The 18,022-nt window shown below is 36.6% G+C and overlaps 1 protein-coding gene across 2 annotated transcripts in view; it reads right to left on the reverse strand.

Annotated features, from left to right (window-relative positions):
* Positions 1–18,022, reverse strand: part of LOC129746469 (aryl hydrocarbon receptor) — an 83,175-nt gene that overhangs the window by 3,149 nt on the left and 62,004 nt on the right. For both annotated transcript variants that reach the window (XM_055740124.1, XM_055740123.1), the window contains exons 4-9: positions 15,840–15,929; positions 8,665–8,874; positions 8,414–8,601; positions 8,244–8,350; positions 7,994–8,184; positions 7,725–7,925 (exon numbers count right to left, since the gene is read on the reverse strand). In XM_055740124.1, the coding sequence (XP_055596099.1) occupies positions 7,725–7,925; positions 7,994–8,184; positions 8,244–8,350; positions 8,414–8,601; positions 8,665–8,874; positions 15,840–15,929 (987 nt within the window). The remainder of the gene's footprint in view (positions 1–7,724; positions 7,926–7,993; positions 8,185–8,243; positions 8,351–8,413; positions 8,602–8,664; positions 8,875–15,839; positions 15,930–18,022) is intronic.

Consider the following 18,022-nt stretch of genomic DNA (forward strand, 5'->3'; position numbering starts at 1 on the left):
TATTGTGTCAACTAAATGAAAAGTGTAAATAGTGTAGTTGTGAAAGTGAAAAAATTGCACATTGTTTTGTAAATTATGTGGCATAATAAAAATCCTTAAAAATAAAATATTTTTTAATTAAATGATACGAAAAAAAAATCCTACATTCTTATTTCAATGAAATCTATGTAAATCGCATGTAGCAGAACGAATCCCTTTTCACATTCGATCTACGTTATCTTCACATACAACGCATATGAAAATTACGTGAATTCTGCTTGCTGTGTGATCTCTGTTTGCTACCTGAAGTTCACGTAGGTTCCACGTGATTTTCATGGTGGCAAAAATCCATGTACATTTTCACGTAGCGTTCATGTGAAAAGTTTTTTCCGTGTAGTATCAAAATTTTCGCCGAGGGGCCACCAATAGCGAGATAAAAATGCTAACTTTTTTGTTTTAATAATGAGGGATTTGATGTCTTCAACAATATGTCAAAGTCCTATCACATCATCCAGAGGAAAAACAATCTTTTGAAAAAAAAACAGTTTTTTGAACCTGACACGTTGTAGATTGGATAAAATGGTTCGCTGTCTTTGAAACACAGTTGTAACAAGCCACAATCCAAGATTGTCCTATACATTATGATGGGTTTAGAAGTTGCTGAAGCCCTATAGAAAGCATTTAGCACCCCATTTTTGTGATTATTTTTTATGATAAGCGGAACCATTTCCATTTGAAATTAGCGGGGAAATCGGTGGAACTAGTAGAGAATTCAATGATTGAAAATACACTTTTTATTTTTATATTACCTATTTTACTTATAGAAAAAACATTGCAAACATTTCATTTATTAATAAAGTGTTGCAGTTTTCTTCTCAAAACATGAAATAAATGGTTATAAACAGGGCTATCTTTACAAGAAAAAAATTTGTGAAAAGTATTTTTTTCGGATTTACTGCAGATTTCAAACTTTTAACTTGTAAGTAAAATTTCTGTACAAGATGATAGTTTATTGTTATTATTATTAATATCTATTAAAGACCCTTTAACAATTGTCATTCGAGTCAAAATGGAAGTTTATGATTTTTTAATTTTTTTCTTGATGGAAAAAGGAAACTTTTGGGATTGGTGGGAAAAATGTCATGATCCAATTTTGAATAACGACCATATATGTACGTTTTGTTGATTGGCCCCTAAAAACTGAAGTGTGCAAAATTTCAGCTCAACCGGACTTGATTTAGGGGTACCTCAAAGCCCTTAAAGTGTCGGCTTTTTACACTATCACCTAAGGGGGGTTTAATGGAAATAGGAAAGATGGAAATTTTAATGTTGATGCCAAATGACTTACACGCAGCGAAAAGAAGTACCTACCATAGAAATAAAAAAAAATACATCTTTGATACAAAAATCATTGAAACAATATCCAATTTTCCTTGATTCAAGTAAATTATATATTGAACCGAACATTTTTTTCTGTTTAATCAATGCTCCAAATTTTTAACTTCAATCAAAATATTTAATTTGAAATTCATAAAATAATGTGCGGCCCACGAAGCATTTCTGGAATTGAATTTATATTACTTGTTTTACGATTGATTGTAAATCATTATTAAATACTGGTCCATAAAAATTATCAAAGAATAATTTGTCAGTAACTTAAATAAATATTCCTTCCACTTTTTTGCAGTTGCACAGATTAATTTTTTCCTAATTATTCAACTCGAGTTTTAGGGAAGAAAGTCACGAAGTGGTAAATTCCTGGCGAAAGAAAAAAAAATAAAAAAATAAAAACAAAACCTTTCTAATTACCTACCTTTTTTAAATTCAAATCCATGAAAGCGGATCGGGAGAGTTATCAAAAAATCGCTAGGCTACAGATGACCACAAGCATTTCTAAGTCCGTTAGTAAGACAGTATGTTTTTCTTTCCGAGCAGGATAAAGTTTTATGATGAATATGCTCAGCGAATAATTTTGTTTAGAAATTGAATTATTTCATTTAATTCGGAAAAATGGCTTTTTCTGTGAGCACTCAAATAGCCGAAAAATAAAAAACAAAACCATATGCAACTTTTTTTTTTGTTTTTTTTTTTTAATAACAAAGACTGGGAGAACGATTTTAAGATTTCTTATGAACATGGCATAAAAGTCTCCGATTTTTTTTTTGTGTAATTAGAGAGACTTTTAACTTTTTCAGTTGATTCGTCTCTGGTAGTCTCTGGTACTCATTTTCAGAAAATTTAAAATTTTATCTTCAACTTCTCTGTCGTTGCTTAAAATTTCTCGGATAGACGTCGATAAATCCAGGTTTTCTCGGTAGCTCTGAAACTGCGGACAGCACACGAGAATATGTTCAACAGTCAGGCTTGTTTCACATATTTCACATGTTGGACGGGTACGGAAACTCGAGTCAAGATAGTGGAGGTGAGTAAGTTTCGTGTGACCAGTTTTTAAACGTGACAAGATTTGCTGTTCTCTACGATGTGTCCGATCCTCATACACACTTACTGAACCTTTTACTTTACTACAGAAAAGCTGTCTCTCGTTGAACAACAGTGTTTCCTTAGCTAGCCAGATGGTGGATAAATATGTCGTTGTATGTCCATTTTCGAAATAAACTTGCTCCAGATACGGCCGTTTCTGCCTTTGGCAGCTTCTCTATCTGCTTCCTTATTACCTTTTATTCCTTTATGCCCGGGAATCCAGCAGAAGTCCGACAAAAATTCTGATTTCTCGACAAAAAATAATCGGTAGGGTGGGTGTTCCTAATTTGGCATGTGTACCTAATGTTAACATACCGTTCGATTTTGACTGTTTTTGGCGTTATTTTTCACTTTTTACAATTTAAAAAAATGATAATGTAACGGATCATGTGAACTTTCATTTTACAAACAACCCAGCAAACATTTTTGTAGGTATATTTCTCAACAACTTTGTTATACGTCTCATATACATTATAGAATCATCTTATAAAACACAAAAAAAAACAGCATTCACCTACCAAAGCGGAGGTAATATACATACACATTTTCAACTTCTAGATAGTCTATCCTGCATGATGTTCAACGTGGCGCTAGAAGGTGTTATTCGACGAGCGGTGGGCGAAATGCGGGGCACGATTTTCAACAGATCTAGTCAACTTATCTATCTGCTTTGCCGATGACATTGATATAGTCGGCAGATCATCTGCGGCGGTGGAGGAGCTACCGCAAACTGAAACGCAAAGCAGGAAGGATTGGGTTGATGATTAATACGTCCAAGACGAAGTATATGCTGGCCTGCGGATCCGAGACCGACCGAACCCGCTTGTCCAGCATTAACAAGATCACAGTCGACGGCGACGAGCTGGAGATAGTCGAAGACTTTGTCGATCTCGGCACACTGATGACCGCAGATAATGACACCAACCGTGAGATACGGCGGCGAATTATCAGCGGAAGTCGTGCCTACTATGGACTCCACAAGCAACTGCGGTCGAGAAGACTTAGCCCTCGCACGAAGTGTAACCTGTATATGACGCTCATTAGACCGGTTGTTCTCTACGAGCACGAGACATGGATATTGCTCGAGGAGGGCCTGCGTACACTCGGAGTATTCGAGCAACGAGTGTGAAGAACCATCTTTGGCAGCGTACAGGAGAACGGAGTGTGAAGGCGAAGGATGAACCACGAGCTCGCGCGACTCTACGGCAAACCCAGTATCCAGAAGATGATGAAGGCTGGTCGGACATGTTGCGAGAATGCCGGACGACTGTTCTGCAAAACAGGTGTTCGCTACGAATCCGGTAGGAACAAGACGAGCGAGGTGGTTAGACCAAGTGGAGCGTGATCTGGTAAACGTGGGGGGCCAGAGAAATTGGAGAACGGTTGCTATGGACCGAGTGAATTTTAGGAATTATGTTCGTCAAGTTATGTCGTGAGACACAATACTTTGTAAATAAATAAATAACTTCTAGCTAAAGCGATAAGATTATACGAATTGGACGATATTCGACTCTGTATTGATACATATTGAAAGAATGCAAGAGAGCACAAGTTTTTCTCTGTCAACGCATGCGAACCGTTGCCAGCGACAATATTTGCTGCTTCTGTGATTGGACAATTCTTGCAAATACATCATCTGATTTTCAGCAATCTGGTTGCACAGCTGGTTGCAGAGAGAACTACAAAGCTGTTCTCTAACTTGACCCACGCGGGAGAATAAAATGAACGAAATTGTCTTCAAAATCTGCAAACATGGCGGACCTTTTATCATATCCGATTTAAACCATTTAATCCGACTTCGAGTAACGATTTTTACGACCTATTACTTGCGTTAGTTGGAATAACGATTCGCAGTAGCGTTTTTTATGACTTGAGTTATCATTTTTAATGCGATTTAAAACTGAGGCTTTAGAGGGGGGGTTCTTGCTCCACTGAGCAGTAAATCAGCCCGTTGGTTACAAGCTCTAGCGGAAAAAGTGTAAGAAGTCATTTGACCGCCGGCGATATATCGTTTTTCGAAATCTACAAACTTAAAAAAATGTTTAAATGAAAAAAAAATTCGTGCGTTTTGGGAATAAAAATAGTCATGAAGAAAAAATTGCGAAAAAAAACAATTATCATAGGAGTTGTAGTCATTTGAAGTTAAAAAAATATGATTCGACCCCCTCCGGTACGTTTAGTGTTAAGCAGATGAAAACCTACTGGTCTGATAACAGGAACCGTATGTTACCGCAATCGTTCAAAGCATTATCGACAGTGAAATTTGATTTTCGAGAGGATTTTCTGCAATGCCACGAGAAAATCAAACATCATAATAAACTCATTGGTTATGTGCGAAGTAACACAAAGTATGTCTGAAAGTTGTACTAATGAATAGTTTTTTTTTAAATATTTTTTTAATTTTTTGATGATAATATTAATGATTAAATTTAATTGGTGATTGGTGTACCCTGTTTTAATTATTGCACTTTTTATAATCTTTCCGAAAATATGTTCTTTTTTTTTTTTTTTTTCGGGGTGAATTTTTCGGCTATCAGTCAACTTAAATAGCAAAGACGACTATTTATTTAAGATCCAACGTTTCGATCCTTATAGGATCATCATCAGGGACTGTAATTTTATTATATGTTAACACAGTTTTATAAACTAGTTCACTTATTATGAAATTGCTTACCGAAAAAATGTCGTCTTTTTGTTTTGGATTGATTCGGCTGATCAGATAAAGCTGTCTTGTATATCTGTTACAATATTTTTCAAATTAATTTGGATATTGTTGGAATAAATGTTGTGTTCACTTACTATGTACAAAGTTTTGCGGTTGAAAAACCGTTTTGTCCTACAATTTTTGGATTTATATTCACCAGCATCTGAAAGTTGTCACACAGTTTTCACTTTCACTTTCCAACTGATTTTTTATCTGATCACGACGAGTGTGTATTAGGTGGTGTCTATTACATGTTGTTGGGTGTGTGTTTCTGTATTTGTGTTTTTATGTTGTGATTTAATTTTTCTTATGTTACATATTGTTCTAAAAATATTTCCGTATGTGGAATGTATGTTTTCGGTGTCTTTTTTTTGAATTGATCGCGTTTTTTGTAGTTTTTATGTGGCAACTTTCCAGGATCAGCAATTTGCCTTCGTTGTCACATCTGTCAATGATTTCTGCTTTGTCGATGTCGAACAGATGATCCATAGCTGTTTCATGCTCTAAAAGTGCTGTTTGTTGGCGAAGTTGCTGAATGGCGTAGTCCTGTTTCGTGTAGCCTATGTCCCACAGACGTTTAAGTTCATTTGTCTGTGTTCTATGTTGTGAGATTCGCTGTTTTAATTTTCTTGTTGTGCATCCAATATAACAGGCCGTGCAATTTTCTCCTTCTGCGGTTCCTTCGGTTTTCCATTCACCTTTGCAGTTAATTTTGTAAATAACATTCGTTTGTTCATCCTGCGGAGTTTTATCTTTCACAATTGGGAAAAGAGAACCAATTGTTTTAGTCTGTTTGCTCGCTATTCGCACATTAGCATACTCTGAATGTAATGTTTTAGTTAGGGTGGGTGTGAGTCCAATAATATTTGTGAGCGAACGGGTTATTTTGCTTTCGTCCGCTTCCATAGCTGTTTGAGGTTTTAATTTTTCATTCATTCTATTGATTATACCATTGACTAAGCTTATTGGATAATCATTCAGGCGCAAATAGTTTCTAATAACCTCATTTGTTTTCTTTTTGCTAGAGAAAGAAGAAAACAGCGAAACCCGTTTAGCAAAACTAATCGCCACGTTCAGTTTCTGGTGCAATGGGTGAAAAGAATGAAAATTTAAAAATCTTCCCGACGCAATTGGTTTCATGTACCAGTCTGTGCAAATCGTTCCCTCTTCACTTCGGTATAACATCATATCCAAGAATGGTAAACAACGGTCTTTTTCAATTTCTACAGTGAATTGAATGTTTCGGTGTTGTGAGTTAAAAACATTCAAAACTGTGTCAACAGCATGTTCGGGCAAAACCAAAAACAAATCATCCACATATTTCCTCATATGTGGGATGGGGATAGCACTATCAGCAGTTGCAGAGTCTCACAACATAGAACACAGACAAATGAACTTAAACGTCTGTGGGACATAGGCTACACGAAACAGGACTACGCCATTCAGCAACTTCGCCAACAAACAGCACTTTTAGAGCATGAAACAGCTATGGATCATCTGTTCGACATCGACAAAGCAGAAATCATTGACAGATGTGACAACGAAGGCAAATTGCTGATCCTGGAAAGTTGCCACATAAAAACTACAAAAAACGCGATCAATTCAAAAAAAGACACCGAAAACATACATTCCACATACGGAAATATTTTTAGAACAATATGTAACATAAGAAAAATTAAATCACAACATAAAAACACAAATACAGAAACACACACCCAACAACATGTAATAGACACCACCTAATACACACTCGTCGTGATCAGATAAAAAATCAGTTGGAAAGTGAAAGTGAAAACTGTGTGACAACTTTCAGATGCTGGTGAATATAAATCCAAAAATTGTAGGACAAAACGGTTTTTCAACCGCAAAACTTTGTACATAGTAAGTGAACACAACATTTATTCCAACAATATCCAAATTAATTTGAAAAATATTGTAACAGATATACAAGACAGCTTTATCTGATCAGCCGAATCAATCCAAAACAAAAAGACGACATTTTTTCGGTAAGCAATTTCATAATAAGTGAACTAGTTTATAAAACTGTGTTAACATATAATAAAATTACAGTCCCTGATGATGATCCTATAAGGATCGAAACGTTGGATCTTAAATAAATAGTCGTCTTTGCTATTTAAGTTGACTGATAGCCGAAAAATTCACCCCGAAAAAAACATATTTAACAGTCGAAAATCGATACCGAAAATATGTTCAATTTACTCTTTTCAATCATGCTTGATATGTTAACCCCAGGCTAAATAGTATTTGGTTGATGATAAACTAATCTGAACCGAACCTAACTCACCAGCAGTTTATCGAGATACTTAAGTATTGGGTTAAAGTATTTCCAACTAAGTAGACAAAAAATCTATGAATGTAAATGAACACTAATAATAATTAAAAAATCAGTAGTCGTAAATCTGTGTTTTTTTAGCGATTAAAAGCGTTTTAGAGGAGTAAGTTGTTCAATACAAAAAAAAAACCTTCTGATTCTGATTTGAAGGTACATTGGAATTCTGAATGTTGTAGGTAGGTATTCAGATTCTCATTGTTATCTTACCTGACTACTAGGGGATTGCTGGGCTAGTTTTCTCTTCGAGCGGCACGTCGATAAAAAATCCCTTAGTTGGGTTTTGTAGCGCCGATTGTATCGCTGTTGGGATGACACAGGAGACGCTGTCGGGGACTCACTCGGTGACGCCACTAGTTGATCGGCATCTGTAAAGTAGGTCGACGTGAGGCCAGTATCTAAGTAGCTAACCTGTAGAAAAATGGGGGGGCATTTGTTATTGAACGATGTTAAATTATTTTTTTAGCTTATGCACCAACCTTGAAGTCCATTGTTCTTTTGCCTAACAGATCGCGACCTTCCTCTTCCATTAATTGCCTATGAGTACATATTATAAAGTCTGGTTTGGAGTTTTTATAAACTAATCTGGAACTAGTTTGTAGCCATTGCCATTCACCTCCCTTCTTTTGATACCGATACGCGATCATGCCCGATGCACCCGTTTTAAGCACTGAAAAAAGGGAGAAAGGTTTAACATTTCATCTGATTGGCATTTGAGCGTTTTTTTACATTCTTGATGAGCACTAGCGACGTATGCCAAATCGTCAAAATGAACTAGATCATATCCTCCCATGTTGGCCAACTCCGAATCCGAATATCCCAACATTATTTTTCCTCTGTATAAAAAACAATCATTGTAATGTGGAATGTTGGTTTATTTTAAGCGAGTTTTCAATTACTTTTGATCCATAGAAACCAGCGAAAAATCTAATTTGTGCTTAGACTTGAACATGTTTTCTTTTTGAGGAATTTCCAAGAGACTAGGTGGTCCAAAGGGCGTGCAAAACGCAAAAAGCGCCAAGGGAGGCTCTTCAGCTTTACGATTTTGACCATGCAGTATTTTAACACGACCTCGAATGTCCAACCGCTGGAAAGTTAATGAATGGAATTATGTTGTCCGTACGACACTGTATGTATGATTGCAACTTACCAAGAAACCGGAAGTATTATCCAATAAACACCGAAAACGCACGGTGAAACTACGTTCCAATAGAGTAGATTTCTCCGGAACCAATGCGTCTGCCAGCTGGATGCCAGCCAAATCGGCAGGTAGAAACGTGTTCCATAGAAGCTGCCTTTGTAATTCCTCGCGATCTTCAGAATGAACTAGTTCGTACACGGATTGGTGTACTATATCAGACTGAAAGAAATGACAAAAAATGTTCAAATTATTTTTTTTTTGTTTTATTTGTGACACTTTTCCAACGTTTTGGTATTCGTGTCATGTTCAAATTAATGATTTTAGAGATTTTAACCAATGCTGATGAAAGCAATAATAAATCAAAGTAAGGATTATCAATGAAAAATCGATTGTTCTTTCTTAAAGAATGATCTCTGAAGATCATTATTTCACATTAATTGTTGATGGAGGCGATATGATTCCTTTCATTTAATAAACTATTATAAACATCTTATTATACGTGTTTTAGTTACAACTGAACAATAAATTCGAAACAATTTCTTTTCAATAAATCAAAATGTAGCAGAAGCAGAAGAAATCAATAAATTCTTCCCATGTAATATTCACATCCAGAGCGCATATTTCATCCGAGCGTTTTATCGAGCCCGGCGCGCTAATTTTGGATGCACAAAAAATCTTTTCTACATGCCTCAAACAAATTGAATGTTCTTGTTTGGGGAATCGGCTGTTCCAAATTACGTTTTTTCGACAACGAGCACTCCCTACCGTGCTCGCATTATTGATGTGGTGCGATCGGGATTATTATTTATGGAAGGCGGCCAGGTTCGCTGCATAAAATATCATACACATAATCCCAAACTTCATCAATTGATTTTTCTATTGATACCTACTGTTTCAAAGGTGAACAAAGAGTTGTATGATGAGCTGCATTGTTTATGCGCTCGGTGCCAACAGGATTGTACATTGCAAGTTCGATAAGCAATGAGGGGCGAATTTACTACTCCCATACCTACCATCCTATTATACTTTCGAAAGTTATTTTATAAAAAAATATTTGCAATTAATTTCAATTTTGAAACCGGATTTAGGGGACCATATCTCAATACTTATGTAGTTGATTTCATTTTTGAAACTTCGCTTTGACAATCAGTGGTCATCCGGAAATCCACTTTACTTTAATTCCACATATTTTTGAATCTTTTATGTTCAAAGTGAGCATATCAAAATGCAACTTTCTCAATCAAAAAAGCAGTGTGGTCCTGCGTCTCAGACGAATTCGTAATTGCTGTACATGAATTGTTGAACCAGATTATGTGCTAAAAATTGATATTCATACATAGGTACTAATTTTTTACGGTCGTAATCAAAGGAGAAAAATCATGTTTGTGTAAATTTCAGTTCTAATACTGCCTTGTTCATTCGATGAAAGACTCAATGCACGTGATTGGGCAACGCGATGCGGAAACGTTTGTTTTCGATGAACCTAGTTTGATCCTGGCCTAGGTCTAGGCGATGATGCGTGTGGTTCTTGAATGAAATTATTATGAAAAGTAAAGCTTTAGAGTGAAAATTAAAAATTAAAACCGGTCAAGTGAATCAAGTTTCTTTGATTGTTTTGTTCAATGCTGAAACAAGATTTTTACGATATTTTCTGCTGTAAAATATTTATCTAACATCGTTTTCTAGTTTTGCTTGAATTTTATAGTATACATTAGGGCGCTTTCTTATATCAGAAACAAGTTCATTTCGTATTTTACAGGTTTGGAAATCCTCCAATCAATTGGGCAGATAGTGAGGAACAATAAAACCTTATAAGAAATAAATGAAAAAATTGCCCTGATACACATTTTGTGGTTAAATGTTTTCAATGTATGGACATATTTTCTCAAAGCATTTTGTTTATCATTTTATTTGTACAAGTTTCTAAAATTTTCATAGTGCAAGAATAAGAATAATTCTTTTTTACTTATTATCATTGCCATCTCTGACACAAGTAACACGGATTTTCTCGAATAAGTGCTCCCATATCGTCCGCTAGATGATGCTGACGCTGTCGTCTTTTCATTGTATTTATAAAGAAAACGACTGTGGTCAATATTTGTTAAGAATAGGATTGGGTTAATGATTAATACGTCCAAGAAGAAGTATATGCTGGCCTGCGGATCCGAGACCGACCGAACCCGCTTGTCCAGTAATAAAAAGGTCACGACCGACGGCGACGAGCTGGAGATAGTCGAAGACTTCGTTTATCTCGGCTCACTGGTGACCGCAGACAATCACACCAGGCAGCTGTGAGATCCGGTTGTTCTCTACGGGCACAAGACGTGGATATCGTTCGAGGAGGACCTGCGCACACTCGGAATATTCGAGCGACGAGTTTTAAGAACCATCTTTGGCGGCGTGCAGGATAACGGAGTGTGGCGGCGAAGTATGAATCACGAGCTCGCGCGACTTTACGGCAAACCCGGTATCCAGAAGGTAGCGAAGGCTGGACGGATACACTGGGCAGGACATGTTGCGAGAATGCCGGACGACTGTCCTGTAAAACAGGTGTTCGCTGCCAGTCCGATAGGAACGAGACGAACAGGGGCGCAACAAGCGAAGTGGTTGGAGTATGCGCACCAATCGGAAGCAAAGTAAAAATGCTCACTCGCCACCATCACTCTGATACCGCATCGGGGGTTACTATACGGGGGAACAGAATAGGCCGTGGCTGTCGGGACCGACAAAATCACCACATTTACTCACAAGAATGGGTCGAGAGCAAACATGCACTGAAAAATTATAGACTACTAAATGTTTATTGGTGATATTTTTAATTTAATAAAATCTTGAATAAAATGAATTCAAGTTAAAATAACAAAATAGTAATGATAGCATGTTACCTTAACTGGAAATGTACTTTGGGGTTTATGATGACTGACTGTAGTACCATATGCGGAATTATTTCTCTGAAGATCTCTTGACAGTTTAGAACCGTTAAGATTTCCTAAACAGTTTAAAAATGTGAACGTATATCAATATAAGGTTTTTTTTTTTGAACTTCTTTATTCATCATTCACATACCGAGTTCTCGGTAAATTTTACTTAGCAATTTTTTTCTTAAATTCACATAGCAAAAAGGTAAATTTTACCTTTTTGCCATTCACTAACCAAAATAGTAAACAATACCGTTTTCCCAATCACTGATTTAAAAGGTAAATGCCAGTTGGTTTGGTTGGTTTCTTCAATAAAAAAACAAAATTCGTTCAAAAATTGATATTTATTTTAGATAAATAGACTTCCGAGCAACCATGTAAACTGAATCTTCCTGCATTGCGTCAACACAGGAGTAAGCAACCTTTTGAAGAAACGGGCCAATTTTAATTTAAAATCTTTTCGGCGGGCCGCACTCAAAATAATACTTATTAATAGTCAGAACTTTACGTCAATTTTTATAACGACAAATGTTTACCGAAACCACAACTAAACCAGAGAAAATTGAATGAATTTTTGAGTTTAAAGAAAAAGGAAATAATCGCCTTTTTTAAACAAGGTGCATAACATCAGCCGAAATTGAATGTTTATATCACCAAATTGATTAAGATTTGAATTTAAAACGAACTAAAAAAAAACGAACACAAACACATACATTGTTTGTCAAAAGATTTGAATCGTTTTCTAGGAAAAACCCTTTTCTCTACGAACTGTTGTTAAAATTCGACATCACTTCAATTAAAAGTTTTTAGGAGCTTAAACTGGGAAAAAACATATTTTTAGGAAATCACTGTCTTCTCAGCGTTGTACTTTGAATTATTATTGAAATTCAAAAATCCTTTTCTCAATGTTCATTTTTTTTAGTTTTTTTCTACCAACAAGTTTTGTCCTAAAAGACCTGTTTTTTTTACTAAAAACTGTAAAAAACTGCTTTCTGACATGATGTTCCGTATAAAATAAGGTTTCCAGATTGCTCGGTTTTATCCGGGTTTGCCCGGATATTTAACACAAATTTTGACAAAAGTCCAGTCCGGCCTGGTTGCCCGGATCTCATTGAAAAAAGCCTGGTTTTTGCCCGGTTATATTCACTTTATTAGCCAAAACAAACAAAAAAACCGGGTGGTGGTGTAATTTTTTTTGTTTATGCGTCCAAAAGAAACTTTTTGAGCAAGTTTTATAAAAATAATCATGAAAAGTTTTTTTAATGCCTGAAATACCATTTAAAAACTGCTGATGAAATAAAAATCTTTTTTTTTTTTATTTGTGTTCAGTAATTCCTGTCTTATGACCAAATTTCCCTGGATATTGCCCGGATTTTCGATCAACATTTTTAAATCGAATGCCCGGATTTTACCAGGTTTTAGATAAAATAGCCTGGATTTGTCCGGCCCGGATACGTGCTGGAAAAAATCTGGCAACCTGAGTATAAGATCATGAAATTATACTGTAGCATTAGCATTGCAGTGTAGCAAGGTAGTCAAAGCAACAGAAAAATTCCTTATTTCACAGTTTTTAAGCAAACTTCGTCAAAATTACAGTTTAAGTTCCTGATTCTATAATTTTGTTTACAAATTCCACTGGGAAAGGCTTTCTTAAGCTGGATTATGATTTCCTTCAAATTTTCTGAAAATATCATCACAAATATTCGTCACAAACTTTCTGGGTCGAATCAAAGAATGACACATAATGTTTTTGTCGATAATTAAGAATTTTCGTCTGAAATATTCTCGTGAGAAATATAAACACGTTCATCCATTTTTTTATTCGACTTTCCTAGTTTCCGTCAATATTGAAGAACAAAAATTATTTACTTCTAATGGTCTTCATGTTTGTTCAGGACTAACCATTTTTTCCAAATTTGATGAAATAATAATGAACTGCAGAGCACATTCATTACACTACTTTATTTTTGCTTGAAACGAAAAAAAAATCTCACTAACGGACTAAGAAATGCCTGTGATTATATGCATGTAGCCAATTAATAAAAATAAAATGCATTTTAAAAAACACAATAAATGCTTAACATTCTACAGGGTCCGGCAATTGAACTGCTACATTACTTCAACAGTAATTATTTCGTTGCACACGGAACAGTATTGAACGACCCCTCGTCGCTTTGTTTACATTAAGTCTTAGCTATCATTGGATGTATGTGAAAAATGGATCTTGAACAGAAATGTAGCGCTGTGGTTGCCTTGTTCCTAACTGGCAAATGGCAGAAGGACATAGTTCGTGAGCTGTCCGATATAAGTGTGTGCTGAAGTTTTGTATACCGTACAGTTGAAAGATACCTGGAGACCGGAAGTACCAAAAAACGGTATGATGGAGGACGCCGACCTACTGTGGTGACACCTGCCATGGCAAAGATTGTCAAGAAGCGCCTTAAGAGAAATCCTCATCGTAGTGCCACTAAATTGGCAGAGGATCTCAACCTATCGGATCGAAGTCTCCGTCGGATTCTGAAAGATAAACTTCAAACCCAGCCCTACAAGATCCGAAAAGTTCAAGACCTTACAGTGAAGCAGAAACAAGAACGGGTAAAAAGAGCGAAGGCGCTGCTGAAGAGGGCCGCGGACGGAAGGTTGAAGAATATCGTGTTTACCGACGAGAAACTGTTCACCGTACAGTTCGTGAACAGGTAGAACGACAGAATTTGGTTGCCAGACAGATCACGAAGCCATGCCGACTTGCTGACGGCCACCCGGCGACAGAAACCAGCATCGGTGATGATTTGGGCCGATATCACCCGTGATGGCCGGACTCCGCTGGTTTTTGTTCCTGAAGGAGTGAAGATCAACCAAAATACATATCGGGAACAAGTTCTATAGAATGTCGTCGAACCGTAGGCATGTCGAAATTTTGGTTTCAGGGATTGAGTTTTCCAACAGGACTCGGCACCGGTTCACAAAGCGAAGAAAACCCAACTTTGGATTGCGCAACATTTTCCAGGGTTCATTTCGAGCTCCGAGTGGCCGGCGAGTTCGCCAGACCTGAACCCTATGGACTTTGCTGTTTGGAGTATGTTCGAGGCAGAAGTCTGCTCTGAGAAACATGAAGGTGTGGAGATCCTGAAGCGACATCTCGTGGCAGCCTGGGATAAAATACCACAAGAACACCTGCGGGCCTCATACGATGCGTTCCTCGACCGAAATTGAATGAATTTGAAATAAAAAGTTGTTGTTCAATAGGCGATTGAAGCGCTGCCGAATTTGGGTGATTGTTTTCCACTAGTACAAGTGGGATCCGGCTAAAATTTCACCCAACTTTGACAGATCTTATGAGTTTTTCTTAAAAAGAGAAACAATAACTTTTCGACTCCATCGCCCATTGCCGGACCCTGTAGAAAAAGTTATCAATCTGAATGATTGCGGGGCAAATGCAACTACGAACAAATGAAGTCATACTTTATCAAATTACTGTCATATTTATCATTTTTTTATTTCTTTGGGCCAGTATCTTATGATGATTAAAAACCTATCGTAAAAACATCGTTAAATAAAATTTGATAAAAGCTTCGCGGGCTGCACAAACATGTCTCGAGTGCCGCATGCGGCCCGCGGGTCACTAGTTGCTCTGCGTTAACACATTCATGACCTGAGTGGGAGAGAGAATTATAGCCAATAGCGCCCTAGTGTTCCAGTCATACACCTCAGTGTAAATGGAGAAAATAAAAATATTCAGACTCCCTCCACACAACGTACAAAAACAAAAACAATTTCTTCCCAGCTGCCAGCATTGCCACATTCAAATTTAAATATAAGGAAAATCTGTATCATTTTTTTTTCAATAATCAAAATTATTGAATTACTTGAAAAGTGTTTTGAAGTCCGGAAGCTACTTTCAACTGTGTTATTTTATGTCATAATTGACGACTTTCACATGAATCTGATATGTTGATTGAAGTGAGTTTATTTTGGAGAGTGCCATGCACCAAGCGATTAAGCACATGAGTCTGCATTCTGACTTTTCTTAATGAAATGTTCAATCGATATGGTTTTTATTTTCTATAATAAACGTCCGTCGTTAGCGGAAAAAGTCGAGCAGTATAATGCCTGACGGCGTTTTTTTTTTAAAACACGAAGCCCTCAACATCCACCAAAAAACCATCACTCCATGGATTTTTCTTACGTTTACTATCCATTTGGCCATTCGACAATGAGAAAATATTTTTATTCTTATCTGGGTGGAAAATGAGATTCGATATTTACCTGATGGAATCCTAAATAGCTTTCTATGGTATGGGTGGCGAAAAAAACTTCGCCCTCGCAGGTTAAGATGATGACGAATCCATTCAACGCCTGGAATTGTAAAAAAAAACATAAAATGAATTTAATTTATTTAATGAAAACTGCAGAATGACTAATGACAAATGGCATTAGCTATCGGATAACTGTTCGATTTCGGAATTAGAAAAAGGGGAAACGACGCTGTGGAATTTGCTCTTGCCGCGTGTTACTCAAAATTACAGACCTCGGCTCATCTCCGTATGTATACCTAATATCTCGTGAGATCACAAGATATAATGTATTTTTAATCGATGAGACGCCTTAACACCCTTCCTCCCATCTCATAAAAATGACCAGCAACGGTAGCCGGCCTTCCTGGTCCAGGTTCATCTCTTGGCATTCGGCGTATAGCGGGAAGCCAACATTTCATGTTAACAAATTTCGTACCAATCCAACCTTCTTCGCCGTTTTCCTGTTTCCCGCCGGAATCTTACCTCGCTACTACATACATTCAGGTATTTTCAAAAGCAGTCATTGCGGCCTGTGGTCTGCTGGCTATCATAATTTTGGTTTGTTTTACGCTGTCACTAGTCGTATCGAAGTCTTGAGGTTATATTTTATTTTCGTTTCGTTTTGGAAGTGGAAACGCATTATTTAAATTAATATATCGTTGTACGCTTCGAATAAACATTTCGAATTTTTGTTCATGCTGAATTCAATACCCGTCGTGATTCGATGTATTGTTGAGAAATTAAATTTGAATATCCAAATGCAACGTATTTCGTATTACTCAGGCGAATGTGAGGCTGGATTTATACGTTAAATTGACCAGAAGATATTGATTTCAAGAACGTCTTCTGATATGTTTGTTGAAAAAGCAGTACATCAAGCTTAAAAAACACGTATTTATTCATTCAAATGTTTATTGCTTTTAACATATTTATCTGTTAAATAAAAAACGAAATTTTAGCTTTTTTTTAACTTTATACCCACAACTGAAATATATTTTTGTTTTATTTTTTTATTAGAAACTAGCTGATCCCATACGAACTCCGTTTCGCTTTCAACTTGGAGTATGTCATGAACAGTTTGTATGAAAGTCAATTGTCATGCATTTTCCAGGTGCATTTCCGAATTTATTGTTAAGAAATAATCGCAAAAATATTGGACGATCACTTTGTCTGTCGTCTGCTACTAAATTTGGAATCTGGAATCTTTTGACCGTGCCAAAAAACCACGTGTAGAAATTTCGACTAAATCATTGCATAACCCCTTTAGGGGGCTCTTATACAATATTTGATATCTGAAATGGAATGCCCTCCCTCAAAACTCTCGTGTGCAAATTTTCAAAGCAATCCATTATACAATAACGTCGTTTTTGACATCTGAAATCGATTGCCCGTCCCTGGAAACTACCGTGTGCAAATTTTCATCCCAATCCGATGTATAATAACGACGATATTGCAAAAATATTGAAAGGTTTATATGGACGACCCCCTTTGCCGGCCCCTTAAACTGAATTTAATACCTGAAATCCATTGCTCATCTCTCAAAACTCTCGTGTATCAATTTTCGTTTGAATCCGATGTATAATAACTATAATATCGCATCAACAGTGAATAGTTATTATGGACGACCCCTTTGGCCGACCCCCGATTTTAGTTTGGATAAGTGAAATCAGCTGTTTGTCCCTAATAACTCCTATGTGCAAATTTTCATTCCAATCCGATGTATAAAAACGTCAATATCACTAAGTTACTGAAAATTTAATATGGACGACCCCTTTTGCCGGCCCCTTACACTCAATTTGATACTTCAAATCGATTGCGCGTCACTCAAAACTATCGTGTACCAATTTTCAACTGAAAACGATGTATAATAACGTCAATATCGCAAAAACAGTGAACAGTATATATGGATGACCCCTTTGGCTGACCCCTTACACAAAATTTATTGTTCGATTGTTCGTCAATAAAAGCACTTATGTGCAAATTTTCAACACGATCCGACGAAAAGTAACGTCAATATCGCGAAAACAATATTTGTCTTGTATGGACGACCCCCTTCAGAAGGGGTCGTCCAAAAATCTAAAAACATTTTTCATCATTCCTGGTCCTAATGAGCATCCATGCCAAATTTCAGGTCTCTAGCTCTTAAGGCGGCAG

The sequence above is a fragment of the Uranotaenia lowii genome, chromosome 2 (assembly GCF_029784155.1).
Source record: "Uranotaenia lowii strain MFRU-FL chromosome 2, ASM2978415v1, whole genome shotgun sequence".
In the NCBI taxonomy this organism is placed as follows: Eukaryota; Metazoa; Arthropoda; class Insecta; order Diptera; family Culicidae; genus Uranotaenia; species Uranotaenia lowii.